General features: G+C 54.7%; 1 protein-coding gene across 8 annotated transcripts in view; it reads right to left on the bottom strand.

The window, feature by feature from the left end:
* PAX8 (paired box 8) overlaps positions 1-16,803 on the bottom strand; it is a 47,330-nt gene extending 30,527 nt beyond the window's left edge. Inside the window, exons 1-2 of one of the 8 annotated variants that reach the window (XM_074332584.2) lie at positions 16,351-16,803; positions 15,929-16,030 (exon numbers count right to left, since the gene is read on the bottom strand). In XM_074332584.2, the coding sequence (XP_074188685.1) occupies positions 15,929-16,030; positions 16,351-16,600 (352 nt within the window). In that variant the 5' untranslated portion in view covers positions 16,601-16,803. The other 7 variants (XM_019716530.3, XM_019716533.3, XM_019716531.3 and 4 more) reach the window with 7 other exon arrangements.
* Positions 16,804-17,211: the final 408 nt, after the last annotated feature.

Raw genomic sequence — 17,211 nt, forward strand, 5'->3', positions numbered from 1 at the left:
CCTCAAAGGCATTCACAGCTCGCTGTTATTCTTGTATTAGCATTGAACCCATTAAAGCTAATTTGTTTGCCCTAATCTCCATTTATTTTTCCCTAGTTGATATTAGATTTCCGTTTCTATTGCGACAGCATGATTTTCTCTTTGTCTTCCTAATGGTCTGCCCCCCTCTCTCTTCCTCTATTAATCTGGTTGGCTTCCCTGGTTTCCAGGCCTTTCTCCACCTCCCCCAGCCCTTAGATTAACCCTGTCACCTCTCTCCCAGGATGCCTACGCCCAGTGGATTTCGGGGGATAGAGCTGCTGCAAATATCAATAGGCCTATGAGCCCCTTAAGCAAAGTGTCCCTGAGGAGAGGCCCTGCCTTGTCTGGACAACTCAGGGGGTCACCAAGGCCAAGGGTCCCATGGCAAGGTTCCCTTTGGGGCAGTCTCAAAGATTTCTGGAGACCTCTGCAAGCTTTCTCAGATCCTATAAATTATACCAGTAGGCCAAGCCCAGGATGGGCCACTTTCTCCTCTGTCCCCATTTCCCAAACTGAACACATTCCCTCCCCCCTTCCTGAAGAGGTGATATGGCTTTGTGGCTGGCTAACCCTCATCCTGCACTGTCCCCTGCATGCACCCCAGAAGAAAAGCCTTCCTGGACCAACTCTCAGAACCCCTACCGGCCCCCCCACCGCCGCCTTCCCCCCACCTTCCCTCTCCCCCATCCCCCTCCCCCCCACCATCCCCCTCCCCCACCATCCCCTCACCGTCCCCTCCCCCACCACTGTCCCCTCCCTCCCCCACTGTCCTGAACAGCACTCCATCTGAATCTCACTTACCAAGGCCTTTTTCTGGGCCAGTGCTCTGCCTGCCCAGTGTCCCTTCTGACTCCCTCAGGGAGGAGAGCTGAGCTTCCCACCCTGGCTGCTGCCAGCCCGGCTAGTTGTCACTTTCTACCTCTCATCAGGTCAATCAGAATCTCTGGGCATGGTATCCCCAAACCTGAATTTTTAAAAAGCTCCTCTGCTGGTTGCCCAGAGTTTATATCCACTCAGTGGATGGTCAACAAATAAATAATGAAAGCATTAATTAATTGATTAAACACCGACTTCCATTGCTGGATGGAGGTCCCCTAGAGGTTATCCATCCCGGCTCCTTCCCACTGAGTTTCTAGATGTCCCAGACTCCAGCCCAGGCAGTGGGACCCCTGAGTTTGGGGGACAGTGGAAGTGGCAATGCAGGTGTGCCAGCGCCTGCTACACTGCACTGAGGAGCACAGAGTCTGCACAGACCACTCCCTCTGGGCCCAGAGGCCTGAGAATACTAGTGCTGTTTTTTTTTTTTTTTTTAAAGGGGCCTATACTGAAGCAGTTTTCAGTTCATTAGATGTCAATTGAGTGAGTACCTTCGCTGTGTCTAATAATATTCCAGAGGCTGTTCGTGCAGGTGGCTTCTGAGCAGATGACACAGTCCTTGCCCTTGAGAAAGGTATACGTCAATAACCCCTGAGAGTGTCTAAATCCACTCACAGGCACTGTCTCCTGCAGCTCTTCCTACAACCCCATGGGACACCCATGGTGTGTGTGCATGTCTGTGTGTGCACATCTGTGTGTGTGCGTGTCTGTGTGTGTCTGTATGTGTCTGCGTGTCCATGCATGTGTGTGTGAGGTGCAGAGCTCTCAGGGCAGGGAGTGGGCAGGGGGCCTGCAAGTCCTCAGGAGTGACACAGGGACAAATGAAGAAATGCTATTTCAAGCCTGACACATCGAGCAAAATCTGTGACAAAACTGCGTATCTGTGGTTCCCACACCTGTTGAAGGCACATTCCTGGAATGTGACACCTTTGCAAAGAGGATTATACTTAAAAGCCTCTTGCTGCTGCCTAAGGAAGCTGGAGGGGACAGAGGGGGACAGACACAGCCTGCAGGACAGGGAGATGGCCCATCTAATGGCACAGCTCGGGCTCACACTATCTGACCTCAGTCGCCGTTTACTCCACATCCAGGGTCCTTGGGGACCCCGGTGCCATCTTGGCTGGGGCCACCCTGGCAGACGGGGGAAGAGATGCTGGACTGGGCAGAATGGGTTCTGGACATGGCACACCTGAAAGCTTTCTGGTCCTTTTATCCACTCGCTTGTCATTTTTATTTTCATGGTAAAAATGTGAAGTTCTTTTCCGTGGGCCCTGGGCTTGGGGAGCTGAGTGCCCTCCTCTGTGGAGCTCTGGGGTGGCACAACAGGAAAGGCTCCAGAGAATACGTGAGCTTCCCCTTGGTCACTTCCAGACTGAGCCTCCCATAGCTGGTGTCCCTCGGACCCAAACCCACTGAGAGCCTGTTGACGCTGGTTGGAGAGCTGAGCAAGACCAAGAACATGCAACACACGGGTTGTTTTGAGTTGGACTGTGTGCCCCAAATCTCACACATTCAAATCCTGGTCCCCAGTGTGTCTGAATGTGGCCTCATTTGGATAAAGGGTCTTTACAGAAGATCAAGTGAAGAGAATGTCATTAGGGTGGACTCTAATCCCATTTGTCCTTAAGTGCAGGTGACACTGGACACAAAGACAGGGAGAACACCATGTGAAGGCTGCACTCATGCTGCCACAGGCCAAGGGTCACCACAGATGCCACCAGGAGCTGGGGGACAGGCCTGGAGCTCACCGTCCCTTTCAGCCACAGAAGGAACCCAGCCTGCCTCACCTGCTCTGGGTCTTCCAGCCCTCGGAGCTGGAAGAGGGTGAAAATCAGGTGTTCTAACCCCTCAGCTGGTGGCACATTGTCACTGCGGCCCTCTGTCGGTGAGCCCGCCTCTCTCACGTCACCCCCTCCCCACAGAGTCAGCAGCCTGCTGTCTACTCCTGAGCCAGTGTCCTGTGCCAGGTTGTAATGCAAGAGTGTTCAGACATCAGCAGAGGCTGGGCCCCAGGCCACCAGGCTTATAGGCTTCTCCCCCACTCAGAACGTTCTGGACCCAGTCCGAAGGTTGGCCATGAACCACCTAACATTTGCCAAACCCGTTCAAAGTGCTGTCAGGCCAGTGATTCTGAAATTTAACTCAGTTCAACAAATAGCCACTGGTCGGATCTGGAACAGGTTTTCACACTGTACGAAGAGCTGGGCTGGCACTTTGAGCCCCGTTTTGTGCGTGAAGATGACAATTTGGAGGTTTTGTGGCTTGTGCACAGCTAGGGGCCAACCCAAGGCTGCATCTGTGTCTGCCCCAGTCCTGAGGTCTCCGGGAGCAGGGTGCTGCGTCAGTGGGAGGGCTGTGTCCCCAGAAGGCTTGAAGACCTGTGGCCGGACCTCCCACCTACTGGTCTGCAGCACAATCCTGACTCCAGGCTCCATGAGTGCTGACAGCCCTGGGATGTCCTGATGCTGGAGTGGACACCACACTAAGAAGCACTGTGCTGAGCAAATTAAAAGGAGGGCTCTTTCTTTTACCAAATATTCACAGAGTATCTGCTGTGTATGCACCATGTGCCAGACATTGTTTGGGCAGTTTCCGTCCCAACCTACAGAATCTTGTAACTGCTGGTCCTCACAGGCGCTCTGCCCTAAATGTGATTGGCTACGCTGCCCAGCCGACACCTAGAGTGGGTCCCCTGTCAGGTCAGAGTTGCCTAGACCAGCCAATCTGCTACTTCAGTGGTCACTGCTGCCCCATCTCACTGCCCTGCATCTGAGCCCAGGACAGAAAGACGCCCCAGCACCGGGGAGGTGTTTCCTCAGCCCCTTAGTGGCCACTCTTTATAAAGAAAACAGAAGAGGAATTACAGCAACATGACATGGGAGAAACACATGTGCTTTGTAATAAAGCTCAGACATAAAGTTAGGTCCACTGGCAGAAGAGCCAAACATGTTATTGTACAATTACGTGAAAACTGCTACCGTGGACACTTGTGAAGCCCTCATTGTATGTGGGATTCGTGTGATGTGCTGGGGAGAGGGTGAGAACCAAGTTCTTACTGTACTCGGCTCTGAGCAGGACCTCACGTGACACGATGAGATAACTGGACCCAAGTGGGATTGAGGGACAGAGAGCCTCCGAGGGACAGCCACCACAGGGGAGGGCATCAGGCGGTCCTGGTGGACAAGGTGAGACTTGACTGCGCATGTGCGAGGGAGGCCCACTGCATGGCACAGGCATGGAGGCTGGGAACAGACTAGGCTGGGACCCGAGCTCACATATGCAAGTAGTGGGAAGTAGGGTCAGGCGTCGTAAAGGGACCTCCCCGGGTTGCACACCAGCCATCTGCCTGCAAATGCCAGTTAATGATTGGATTGAAAGGAAGTACAAACAGGACTCTAGGATTGTTCTGGAAAATCATCAGTCTGGGAAAGGAGAGAAACCAGAACGTTCAACGGTGCAGACCCTCTCGCTCATGCAGAGTGATCCCATGGCTGTCCCTAAGGAAGAGAACACAGAGCCAAGCAGGACGAAGTAAGTGGATGGTGGATCTGGTAAGAGGGGCGAAGGGGACACAGAAATCGACACCTGTGTGTGTGCCGAGCAAGGGCCCACGGCCCAGGCACCAGGACATCTGCGCCTGCCTGTCAGAGCCCACAGCAGTCGTGACCCCAACCCCCTTGTCTTCCCGTTGCTGTCTTTGTCCCTGCTCCCAGAGCTGACTCCGGGCTTGGGCCACCGGCTGGGTCCTGCCCCTGGCCAGCAGGCTCGCACCCCACCTGCAGCAATGCCTGTGTTCCCTGGTCTGCAGAGTCCACAGCCACTGCCCACCCTCCTGGGGGCTCGCACGTGTTCACTGCTGAACTGGGTGCAAAGCTTGATGCCCCTTGAAGCGACCGGGAGTTAGAACTCAAGGCCTGTGTGGCCAGGGGGGTGTCTGCATGAGTGACAGCACATTGTGACAACCCATGTGACTGAATGTAGGTGCCGTGAGTGATCACGCAGGGTCCTGTGGCAAGTGTGGGCATGCCAGTGGTCGGGGGAGGAATCAGGTGCTCCTTTAGGAAGTGGGGGGTGGGCGGACACCAGGACACCCTTTATGAGCTGCAGTGAGACCACAGGGGACCCAGGCACAGGGTCCACACTGAGCACCCACCCAGGACAAACAGGCCAGGAAGGGATGAGTGGGGTCGTCACACGACGTAGAGGGCTGGGAAGAAGAGCGTTTGGGTAACGAACCGAGTGGTCTGTGCACTGAGGAGAAAAATAAATCACTATTTCTGTGGGTGGTGTTATGGGCTGATGGTTACATCCCCCCAAATCCACATGTTGAAGCCCTAACTGCAGGGGGCATGTGTTGGGAGGTGGTGCCCTTGGGGTCATCAGGGTTCGATGAGGTTGTAGGGTGGGCCCCATGGAGGGGTTAGTGCCTTCTGAGAGAGGGAGAGATAGCAGTTCTCTGCAGGCACAGGCACCGCGGAAGACCACGTGAGGACACAGCAAGAAAAGGCCGTCTACAGCCAGGAAGGGGTGCTGACCATGCAGGCACCCTGACCTCAGATGTCCAGCCTCCAGAGCTGTGAGAAATAAGTGCCTGTTGTTTAAGTTGACCAGTCCGTGGTGTTTTGTAGTAACAGGCCGAGCTGAGGAAGGTGGTGGGAGGGGGCTTCAGGGTGATCTGCAGAGCAAATATCACAGGAGGCGTCATGGCCCCAGATGTGCACCAGAGAGGCTAGGAGTGAGACAGAGGGGAGGCTTGCACTAGGTGTGATGGGCACGTGGACGCTCAGTAACAGGAGATCGGGGTCCTGTGTGTGTCCTTACAGCACCACAAAGCCTGCGTTTCTTAAGGGACTAACACACGTGCCTGGAAAGGAGGTGAGAGGCATGGCCCTTTTCAGTTATCAGTGATGGAAATGCTCCGGCTGCCTCTGACGCAGGCGTGTACAGCTCATCATTCCACACGGCCACCATGTGACATCAGACAATGCCAGCCTCACATCAACACCAGCTGTCCTGGCCCTGGTCAGAACATGGGCACCTGGAAGGTGACACAGTGCTCTGCCAAGAACACCACAGACCAGGCTGGATGTGGCGGAGGCTGGAATGAGTGGCTCCATCAAATCTGATGTCCTAGGGGCCGGTCTCATGCAGTGGTGGTCCTTAAACAGACAACATGACACTCTCCCCTCAAAGGACTTTATCCACAAGTGTACGTCCTCCTGCCACTGCTGTTGTTTGTTACACCAACGAGCATCCCTGCTCACATTTCCTGAAATTACACAAACACTCGACTGAATTCACGAAGCCCTCATGACACCAGTTTGCAATAATCAGTGTTGTGCACATAGACTTTGTAAAGTCTTCCTCATGTGCTCATGTGTGAGTACTGTGCGTGTGTTGGATAGGTGTGTGCGCACGTGTGCACATGCGTGTACGTGTGTGCACATGTGCAGGTTTCCCCAGTCCCCGTCAGTAGGTGTGACGGCCCCTATGATCCCCGGCCTGCTCAGCCCTCACTCTGCCCATATGTGCTCTGAAGGCAACCCGGGGTCAGCAGCAGCCCTGCTCTGCCAGGTCGCTGTGGGGTCTGGGCACGTGGCTCTGGGTGTCTGCGCCCCTGCCTGGCCCATACCAACTTGGGTGCAGCTGCACATTGTGGTTAACAGGAGCCCACAAAGCTCTCAAAGTATGAGGGATGTCCTCCCAGGCGCTCAGGTAGCGTGAGGCTAGAACGTGAGAGCCACGGAGGTAAGGGGCCTGCACAACGTGGAGGGCAAAACAGGCCTGAAATAAAGCGCTGGGCCCTGGGGAGTGGGGAGAAGAGGGCTCGCCAGGGCCTAGGCTGACATGCTGGGTGCGGGGCACCTGCCGCGAGGCATCTCACAAACATGAGCTCAGTCCGTCCCCAGCAGCCCCCGGAGGCAGGAGCTGTGAGTCCACATCACTGTGGCCACTCAAGTGTCAGCGGTTGAAGAGAATTCAAACCCAGTGTGTCTGACCCTGATGGTGCAGCCATCAGGGGGCACAGAGGTTCCCTGGCAAGGCAGGCACCATCATGTGGGGAGAGGATGCTGAGCAACCGTGTGTGTGCTGCGGTACAGACAGTGACTTCCAGGTGGGAACGGAGCAGCGTGGGCAGGGCACGATGTGTTCCTGGCCTCGGGCCCCCCAGGGAGATGGACATTTCTAGCCGACAGGACCAGCCAGGCCCTGAGGACAGCAGATGTGTCACTGCCAGCAGGACTCCCGAGAGCTGGTCCCACAGAGAGGGTGCCCCCGAGGCCCAGTTAGGGGCACCTGTCCAGACAGCTCTGTGGCCAGCAGGAGAGGGGACCATGGGGGGAAATTGGGACTTCTTGGTATGGACACTGTCATATCATCACAGAATATGGAGACTGCAAGGACCCAGGACTTGTCACCCTGTCAAAGAGATAGGAGGACCAGATGGCCGTCTGTGGTCTGCATACCTCTACAGGTACGGGCGTTAAGCTCAGGCATGTCCAGCAAGCGTTTTTATTTGGCAGAGGTGACATGTTTCCCCAGCATTGACATCTACAGCTCTGTTCGGTGTTGCCAGGCTAGCTGGCCCCGCTGGTTCCATTGGTTCCATTGGTTCTGGGCCAGCTAGCCACCCTGGCCCAGAGCCAGTGGAGCCCGTCATGGGGCCAGCCAATCCTATAGGCTCACAGGCTGCCTGTCTGGAGCAGGGAGCGCCCCAGGGCCTAGCAGGCTCAAGGCCGAGCAAGGCTTATCTGGCATTGGCCCCAGTGTGGACATCCGGGGTGGCTTCCAGATAAATGGCTTTGTGCACCCGCCAACCAGGGTGTTACTCCAGGCCTTGCCCTGCACCGGCTAGTTTGGTCTGATCCCTTCCCCTCTTGGTGCTGGTCTGTCCACCTGAGAGGGACTCTCAAGACTCCAGCTGCCGCCCCTGAAGGCGCCTGTCACCATCATCCACCATGACTGCATGGCACCCTGCACACGGCAGGTGGCCGGTTAAATTGAACTGAACCACTGGCCCTCAGATTGCAGCTGCTCCTAGCAGTCCTCTCCGACAGCCTCCCTCCCAGCCTCACTCCCCCTGGTTCCCACCTTGAGGTCACAGCCAGATGCCAGGACACCCCCTTCCTGCCACCTCTATTGTGGCAGCACACAGAGCCATCTCAGTGCTGGAGAACAAAACAGAGCTGGGGCTGGTAGTGTGGTGCTCAGCTCGTCACAGGCTCTTGGGCCAAAGTGGGGTGATTGTTGCACAAAGTTGGGAAATACAAGACGGGGGCTGGGGAGGGAACAGAAGAAAATCGAAGGTGAGTGGGTTTTAATTTTTTAAAAATAAAAGTGTGGTTCTGAGTCACTTACGAACAAATCTTCCTGTCTTAGCTGCACACAGAGAGCTGCACCCTCTTTGGTTCAACTTCTTCCAAGACCAATTCTAGAATGTTCTGGTAAAATGAAATACAAAGTGCTTTTCCACGTGGCCTGCTGATCACGGCCACGGGCTCTGGACCAGCTCGACCCACCACCCTTTCCTTTAAGGCAACAGCCTTGGGCCAGAGGCCTTTGCTTTCATCCACGTGGAATATTAAATTGTCTGCCATAAATTTTAACTGGAACAAAGTTTCAATGCTAGGTTTCAAGTTACTCACGGAGAGTTTCACAGGAAATATCAAGGAAATGTAAGGGTTGGGCATCTGCCCTGGGACTTTGGGAGACTACCCCCCGGTAACAGCAGAAATTTCCTGAGTAGGTGCTATACACCAGGCGAGGGTCCTGTCCAACTTTCAGGACTTCCTGGAAGTCCTGCACTGTCCTGGTATTTTATACAGATGAGAAAATTCAAGGCAGAGGGAAAGTTGACTTGCCTCGGGTCACACAGGGAGAGAGCAGCAAGGTCGGGGTGAAGGTCAAAGCCCAGGCCTGCCCCTCCTGCTCCCACGGAAACGGGGGTCTGCCACAGGTCCTGATCCACAGCGACTTCACAAATCACCCTCTTGACACCTCACTCCCGGAGTGTACTCTGGAATAATGGTCCTGCTGTCTTGGAGAAGCTGGGGAATCACAACACACAGAGCGCCCTGAGTCTGTGTGAATACACAGTTCCCATGATGACAGCAGGCTGAGCATCGCCTTGCCATTCCCCTGGCCTCCTTGCTGTGCTGGTCTGACAACAACAGCGTGTCCCACGGGACTCATCAGCACTAAGTACTCAGGCCACTCCAAGGCCACTTAGGAGATCCGATGGGAAGACAAAGCTGATGAGTGTGGCCGAAGGCAGGAGGAAGCACAGTTAAAAGAAGGGGTGGAAGGCATGACATTTTCTTCCTTCAAGCTGTCTGCTTGGACCACAGAAGTGTTGTCACATAATAAATGCCATCGGCTCCCACCAATGTTACAAGTTCAATTCACTGGGCAGGAACACAGAACTGGGTTAGAACCTGAGTGGATGGACCCAAGGACGCAACAGACCAATGGAGCCTGAACTCGGGTAGCTGGGACCCAGCACCACAAGTGCCCACTCGCTGCCTGGGCAGTGTGTCCAGTCACGGCCCCTGACTTCATTCATGACTTCGTGGGCTCCTCCCAGTGACTCTGAAGCTGATTTCATCCCCCCACTGACCCATCAGTCTCTGACACGGGCCCTGCAGAGAGGTGACACGTGGCCTGGAGACACCCAGGACTAAGTCCCTCTGTGGCCTGTGACTTATTGGGGTGCCCGCGGAGAGTTGCCTTTCTGCAGTGCAGGTGGGAACACGACAGCCTTGGCAGATGTGTTCAGAGAGAGCCCCATCTGCCTTTCCTGGGGGCTGCTCATCTCCATCCCCCTCACAGTGACTCCAGGACCGGCATGGGATAGGGGCCAGCACTGAAAGGGGGCTGTTTTAATTGACGTGGAGAGTTGAGGCCATTGCCAAAGAACAAAGCTGAGAGAAGGCCCCGTCTGTCACCGCTGTTGGTACAGGCCCTGTGCCTTGTCACCAAGGGCTCCCGGTGGAGTTGCAGGTGCAAAAAATCCACCTGTTGCTACAAGGGTGTGATGAGCTGGGCTCTGGGAGGGGGCAAGGGAGCAGCAGAAGTCGGATCAGCCTCTCTGAGCAGCGGTTCCATCCCCCATGAGAGTCAAGGCAGTTCCTGCCTGGGAGTCCTGAGACCCAGCTCTCCCAACAGGCCCAGGCCTGTGGCTGGCGGATCACATGCACACCCCACTGCTGGAGGACTCACAAGCACAGGGCACGCGCAGCCCTTCCTTTGGGTATAAAAGCGGCATTGGCAGAGCTGGAGCGGCTGTTCTGGGCCTTCGCGATACCTCGCATCTCGTGTGGCATTCATGACTAAGGAAGATGCTCAGGCATCAAACAGAGATGCAAATGTCCCTGGGGGACAGGCCTCAGGAAGGACACTCCTGGGGAGGGAGCTACAGTCACCATAGAGCAGACTCAGTGATATGACTTGTGCCCCATGAAGAGTGCTCTGGTGTGTGGCCCCTGTGAGAGATGTGTTCTCACCGTGTCCCACCTGGCCAGGGCAGGGGACTGGAGGGGCTTTCAGAAACCCAAACAGGCATGTGGACCCTGACTCTGGACCAGAGGAAATAATTACGAACACTCAAAGAGTTACGTGCAAATGCAGTGACCCCGGATAAATAAGGAGGGGTGGGTGCTCTGCCCATGCCCCTGACCCAGAGACTCCACCGGGCCACTGACCGTGGGCTGGATGAGCCAGACCAGCCTGGACTGGGGTTCTCTGCACCTCTTCCAGCCCCTCTGCAAACAGCCTGGGCTAAGGTGTTTCAGGGTGAACCCAGAAAAAATCCAGGGAATTGGGGGGTGGTCTCATCTGTTCACAGGTGCTTTACACCCCTCAGTTCTCTCTCTGAAGGGAATCAGCCTCCCCCCCAGAGTCTCAACTACAACAAAAGAAGGTGCAGTCTCACCCAGGGGCACATTCCTGTTCCCCCACCTTTAACATCATCTTTTTATTCTTAAACGACATTGTTCTCTTTGGTTCCTTGTGTACCCAGAACCACAGGGCTCTGAGCTTTCTCTTCACAACTGGGAGCTCAGCCCCTTATGGACTGACGAATATAGAAGCTTCAGAACACTAGGAGCTGAAGAGAGACCGACTGTGAACACAGAGAAAGAAACACATCCCTGCACAGTGAGCCCAGCAGGCTCCTCCTGAGATGGCCAAGTGCAACTGCTGCGTGAACAGGAGGGTGCTGGAAGCCAGCACAGCCAGCAGCCCTGTGCCCCAGAGGGACCGGCTGGACGTCCCTAAGCGTCTCAGAGTCTGCCAACACAGCCCCGCTGGTTTCAGCCTGGAAACATCCCAGGGGCTTCCTTCTTTTGGTCCAAGGGGGCCCCCTCTCCACCCCAAGTGCTTTGTATGCAGGTGAAGTTCCCCAGTGAGAAGCTGGGACTTCTCCCAAGTACGGGGTGATCACTAAGCAATCTGACAGAATATTTGAGACACTTTTCCTATGAAAAATAGATATTTTAAACGCACCTCCAAACACACACACACACACACACACACACACACACACACACACACATTGTGTTTATGAGAACCAATTAATAAATGCTAATTCATTCAGGCGTGTCTCCACTAAATTACTGTTTCATTTCATTGCAGGGAATTTTCCATTACCAAACTCTCTCTTGCTGATTTTTTTTTTTTGCATTATTTATATATTTTCACTTTCACTAATAGTGAGGTCGGTATGCGATATTATCTGCTGTTTGTGCGTCTTAAATTTCTTTTTTATCTGGACTGTTTCCTCATTCTTGGAGCCCCACGTAATCTGGGAGAGACATCACTAAGAGCAGACGAGATTTTACACACAAATGATTGGAAAGGGTACTGGCTGAAATCAGACTGACAGGAGGACATCCTGTCCGGCTGTGACCCTCGTTTCAGATATGCACGTGTGTGTGTGAGTGTGTCTCTACTCTGGGCTCATGTGGACATGTTTTCCTATGCCAGTGAGTCACAAGACTATGCGTGAAAAGATTGTGGGGGACACAACCAGGAGTGAAGATCACAAGGGCTTTAATAATAAAATCAACAATACAGATCTCTCTATCAGCCCCCAGAGCTCAGTGCATTGTTTCCTGCCCCTTTTTCATGGACACAGATCAGGACTTGGACATCTAGACTCCGGAGATCCAGACAAGCAAGCTCCCTAAGGTCGGGCCCCTTCTTATGCCAGGAAAGTAGGGGGTTCTGGTGGTGCTTAGGGGTGGCTTGGGGCTGTGGCAGGAGTCGTGTTCAAAAGGGTGTGTTCTGAAGTAGCTTCAATTTTCTTCAATTCCATGGTCAATGTGCCCTGCACCTGGCTACCTTAGGTTCTGAAATGAGTTCTTTCCTCTTTCTCCTCCAGCCACCTTCTCTCCCTGCCCCCACCACTGCGTCCTTTCTGTCTTTCTTTTTCTCTTTACTCTTCCCCTTCTTTCTTTCTCTTTCACAGTTAACATCTAGAGGATGTGAATGATTAAGCTGTTTGCTCTGAGGCTTAGGTATGAAAAGGCATGTCACCGTAAGTCAAGTTTCACCTTTATACCAACTCTATCAATAATTAGAGAACAAGCATGACCATCAGTAAATCTTTCTTACCATTAGCTCTTACAAAAATGATGCCATTTCTTCTGAGCATTCTAAGTTCTGTTGATTTTACTTTTAACAAAAATTAATTACAAAACAGAGTAACCTCCCACGTGAAGTCAGCACCTAAAGGGATTGTGGGATACTGTATATCTATGAGAAACATATACCCATAAAGCATGTACCCCATTAAAATTCGAGATTTGAGGCCATCAATACAAAGTTTTCTCATACTAATGTATCAACAGATGTTATCCTTTGAACGAAAATATCTCTTAGTAATTAAAAATCCATGAGATTGATTTTCGTTCTGTGTTCCTTCACTTCCTTTGTCCTCTTCAGCAAAATTAGGGAGTCCTTTTGGGTGTAGACAGATAAAATTAATTAACTTCCCTTCTACCCCAAAAAAGTCCCAAATAAATGCTTCTAATAGACATCAAAAAAAAAAGTGTCAATTAGAAATAATTACTTCTTATCAATCAGTGGTGCAATTAAAGTGACAAAGCTTGAAAGGATACTTATCTTAAAACTAATTCACAAGGTAGCTAAATTATCTCCTAATTGACTTGCACTGAGGAGCCGGGGGGGGGGGGGGGGGGGGGGGGGGGGGGGGGGATGGATGTGTTGAAACAAAGATGGATCGAGGAACCCAGTACCTCTTTCTGTTCCTCCTGATGTTTCTGTCCCAGGAAGACCTTATTTTCAACCGAGGGGAGAGATCTGGAAGAATAGACACCCTCCCCAAATGCCCTTTCTTTTTTTCTAAACCCAGAGGCGAGCAAGGGGCTTCACATCTCACATCTAGGGAGTTACAGGCACTCTCCTCCACAGTCTGAAGTCTGGTCACCACTTGAAAAACCGACTTTCAGGAGCTGGGCGACCGAGTTGCAGCAAGTTACTGCACAAACTTTTAATGACAACCTGCTTGCTTTTTAAACTCTCTTTGCTGAAAGCATATTGTGTATGTTTTAATATTCATGTGGGGTTTCTCACTCATGCATCTTTGACAATTTAAACAATGTTTTTGCTTTAGAGGATCTTTGTTCCTCGATGCTACAAAATTCCCGCTGGGTTTTACGAAACCTGCAGCCCATTGCTAACCAGCACACACTAGAATGATTCGCTATTTGCTCTCCACATCCCTTCAGAATAAAGCTGTAGAAAAACAAATATATTCAGACCTGTCTGCAAAGCAAGAGGAGCCGAGTGTGGGCCAGCAGCCATGGGCAGGGGCGCACAAGACACTCGGGAGCCGGCACCTCTCTCCTTGGAAACGGTGTGCCTGCCCGGTTCCTCCGAAGGGCCCAAGCGCCAGCAGCCTGAGCCCCATCCTGCCCCAGAGGACACTCAGATGGGGGTCTCCAGGTGAAGCCCCTCAGAAATGGAAGTGCCGGGAAGCTGCCTACACCTAAGCGAGAAGTCGGCTTACGAAACCAGGAGGGGCCAGTTTATGAATTGAGTTGTAAATACTGGCAGCAGCGTCAAGTAAAGGAAGGGTTTGCCTACAGAGGACTTAGAAAAGGAGCAGGGCAGCGAACCCCCTGAGTTGCGTTTTAGGCAATTCTCTTCTGTGTTATTAGCATTATATTAAGACAAAGGAGAAAGTCTCATTCTCCCTTCTGCTCAGCCTCTTTTCTTTGTTTTGGGGAGGAGGAGAAGCCCCTCTGCCTCCCAGGACTGAAAAAAAACGCCTCTGCCCTCTGTGGCTCCCCCAAAACCAAGGGCGGTTTGCATCTGAGCTCACAGGAAACTGCGCAGCATCTGGGCCTGTTGCTGATTTAAAATAAAGTAAAAATAAATTGTATCTTTTTTTTCCCTTTCCTTCTTTTATTCCTATTTATGATAAAGAGTATGAAAGCCAGCAGCAGAAACAAAATCAAGTCTGCCCAAGGGACCACGACTTCATCTTACTACTTGAAGGGTCTGGTCCAGCGCTGTAAATTTGGGGTCCGACAGCACCCACTTCTACCACCGCCAGGAAGGTCAGGGGAAGGTTAGGGGAGAAACGACCGGCGTCGGAGTGGAAGCAGCCAGACCAGCCCGGCATGGAACCTGGCACTCGGCGCGCTCGGCCTTGGAGACCGTCCTGCTCCCGAGGCGGCCGACGCCCGGTGTTGTACCGTTTTTTGGCTAAAGACTAAGGGGCAAAAACCTAGTCCTCGCCTCAGAAAGTGCGCGTGACGCCCGGGCGCGGCTGGACAATGGGTGCTGGGCCGCCCGCTTGTCCCCTGGCTCCAGGAAAGGCCGCGAGGTGTCCGCCCCGCGCCCGCAGAGGTACGGCAGCGATGGGGCGAAATGCTGACTCGGTCTCCGCCGTAGAGCAAACCAGAATGAGAAATCCTTCCGGTGCCCCGGGCTCCCGGTGCCCCTCCCGGTGGTGCCTTGGCCCCAGATCCGAGGCTGCGCGCGAAGCTGGACCGCGGCCCTCTGGTTAAATAGAGATCTCAGCCGCGCGCCCCGCTGATCCGACCCTCCTTATTATAACAAATGTCCCGTTTGCCGAGCGGACTTCATATTCGCCGAGAATTCATCTGAAATATTGATTTCCTCTCACTTCGCCGGCCCAAATCGATAGCGCTGCGCCCTGGCCTCATAAATCGCCTTCCCCCGGCCGACCCCGTTCCATCCATCACGGCGCCCGGGCGGTGCCTCTGCCCGCTGCCCACACTTGCTGAGCGCTGGGCGGCTGTGCCCAGCGCGCCCACGGGCCGGACCCTGGGCTCCTTCGCGACACAGACTCCACCCCCACCCCGACCTGGGAAAGAGCAGGCGAAGCGGCCAGGGACCCCGAGGGCGTTTGAAGGCCCTGAGCCCGGGCGATGGGGAGGGGGTTCGGCCCCGCAGGCAGCTCAGTGCTCGCAGGCCGGACGCCGCGCGCCGCTCCCCGCTTGCCCCACGGTGGACCAGAAGGAGTCCGAGCCCCTGAACGCACTCACGGCTCCCAGGCCCCCGACCACCGGCTCCTTTCCCTCTGGCTTGAGAGTTGCGCAGGGCTCAGGATCGCGCTCGGAGAGCTACCGGCGAAAGCTGCGGGCACCCGGACCGGACCGGAGCTTAGAGGTCGGGCCAGGGGAGCTGCAAGTCCTGCAGGGCGCGACCCACGGCCTGAGCGCTCAGGATGCCCATTCTTAAAGGCCATGCAAACCAGGGTGGGCGCGAGGGAGTCCTCTCTGATCCCAGCAAGAGTTCCTCACCGCTCCGTGTGGTCCACAGAAACCAAGGCCTGGGGAAAGCGGCTCCGCCAGGCCGAAGGGACCTCAGGGCCAGAGAGCGACAGGGTGGCAGTGGCAGAGGCCAGGCCCAGGGGCCCCAGAGGCTATCTACGTAAGGGGTCCGGCGAGCCCGGCGCGCACGCCCCCAGCCTCGCCGACCCGAGCGCACGCTTAGACGCATGGCGACGCCGGGCTCGGGGTTCGGGGAGCGTCCTTACCGGATCTGATGGAATTATGAGGCATCGCTGGACCTCTCGCTGCCCGCCTGGGGCTCAGGGCGTCCTCACGCAGGTCCCCGCCGCGCCCGCCGCGCCGCTGCCCTGCAAACCCAGGAGAAGGGGCATCAGATTCCTGTCTGCTGCCTTAGACCTCCTCCCAGGCCCTGTCCCCCTGGCTTTCGTCGCGCGGCAGCAGTCGGAGGGTTTTAGGTGAAGTGTGGCCAACCTCAGCCTGGCCTGGCACACACATGTGTGCCTGGCCAAGTCCAGGATTTGGGGTCCGCCGATTAAGCCCCAACTCCAGCCCCGGTACCCAGCCTCATCCAGTTTAATTTGGGAGGGAAAAGGCTTCCTGGGACCCTTTCCCTTCTCTTATTACCCCTCGATCCCAGTGAGCTTGCAGCAGACCCTGGGCGGCATACCTGATCTGGGGCCGCGGGCCCTCACTGCCTGGGTCCTCTGCCAGGGTGCCCTGGGCCCGCTTCTGTCCTCGGTCCCAAGTTTGTTCCCATCCACCCGGCATCGCGGATTGGTTTTATCCCGCCAGGGCCCTGAGGCAAGGGTCTGGAGAGGCTGGCAGCCTGCGGATTGGCTGGCTGGGTGCAGGGGGTGCGAGAAGGGGAGGATTTTGCAAGGGGGACATGGCTGAGTGGGCGCTGGAGTTAGAAGCATTCACTGGAGCTTCAGTTTCCAGCGGAGAAAGGAGAGGGAGGCAGCTGAGCCCTAACTCAGCAGGCCTGGAAATGTTCGAGGAGTGGGAGAAGGAGGCCTGGGCCTGAGGATGAGGGTTCCTGGTCCTCCGGGGTCACTGAGAGACATGGCTGCTGTGCGACACCCTGTCCTCTTCTGTCCTGGTCTGCTCCTGGGCAAGTGGCCTTTTCTTTATAGGAGGGACTTCTGTTTTTGTGCCTGGTTTGTAAGGTAGAAGCTGCTCGCAGGGCTGGAGGCCACAGGTCCCACCTTGTCACCACTGGGAGGCCACCCTCAACAGCCCCTGAGCTGTCCCGTCCTCACCCAACAGGGTCCACACCCTCACATCACTAGGCCCACGGAAACAGTGACACAACCCACGCCACAGGACTGCCGACACACAGTGCTAGCCCTCTTGCTCCTGGAGGATTTTGAACTTGGGACAAGAGTTTAGAGGACTGGCAGTGAGGGACTCGATTTCACTCAGTGTGGAAGGGTGTTAGAAAGGGACAGGACTGAGGTGACCTCTGGCATTGTCTGCAGGTCTCACAGCCTCAGGGAGGTGGGGGCCTGGGTCTCTTGTGTGGGACTAA

This window comes from Rhinolophus sinicus, chromosome 2 (assembly GCF_057876585.1).
Source record: "Rhinolophus sinicus isolate RSI-liver-muscle chromosome 2, RSI-T2T, whole genome shotgun sequence".
In the NCBI taxonomy this organism is placed as follows: Eukaryota; Metazoa; Chordata; class Mammalia; order Chiroptera; family Rhinolophidae; genus Rhinolophus; species Rhinolophus sinicus.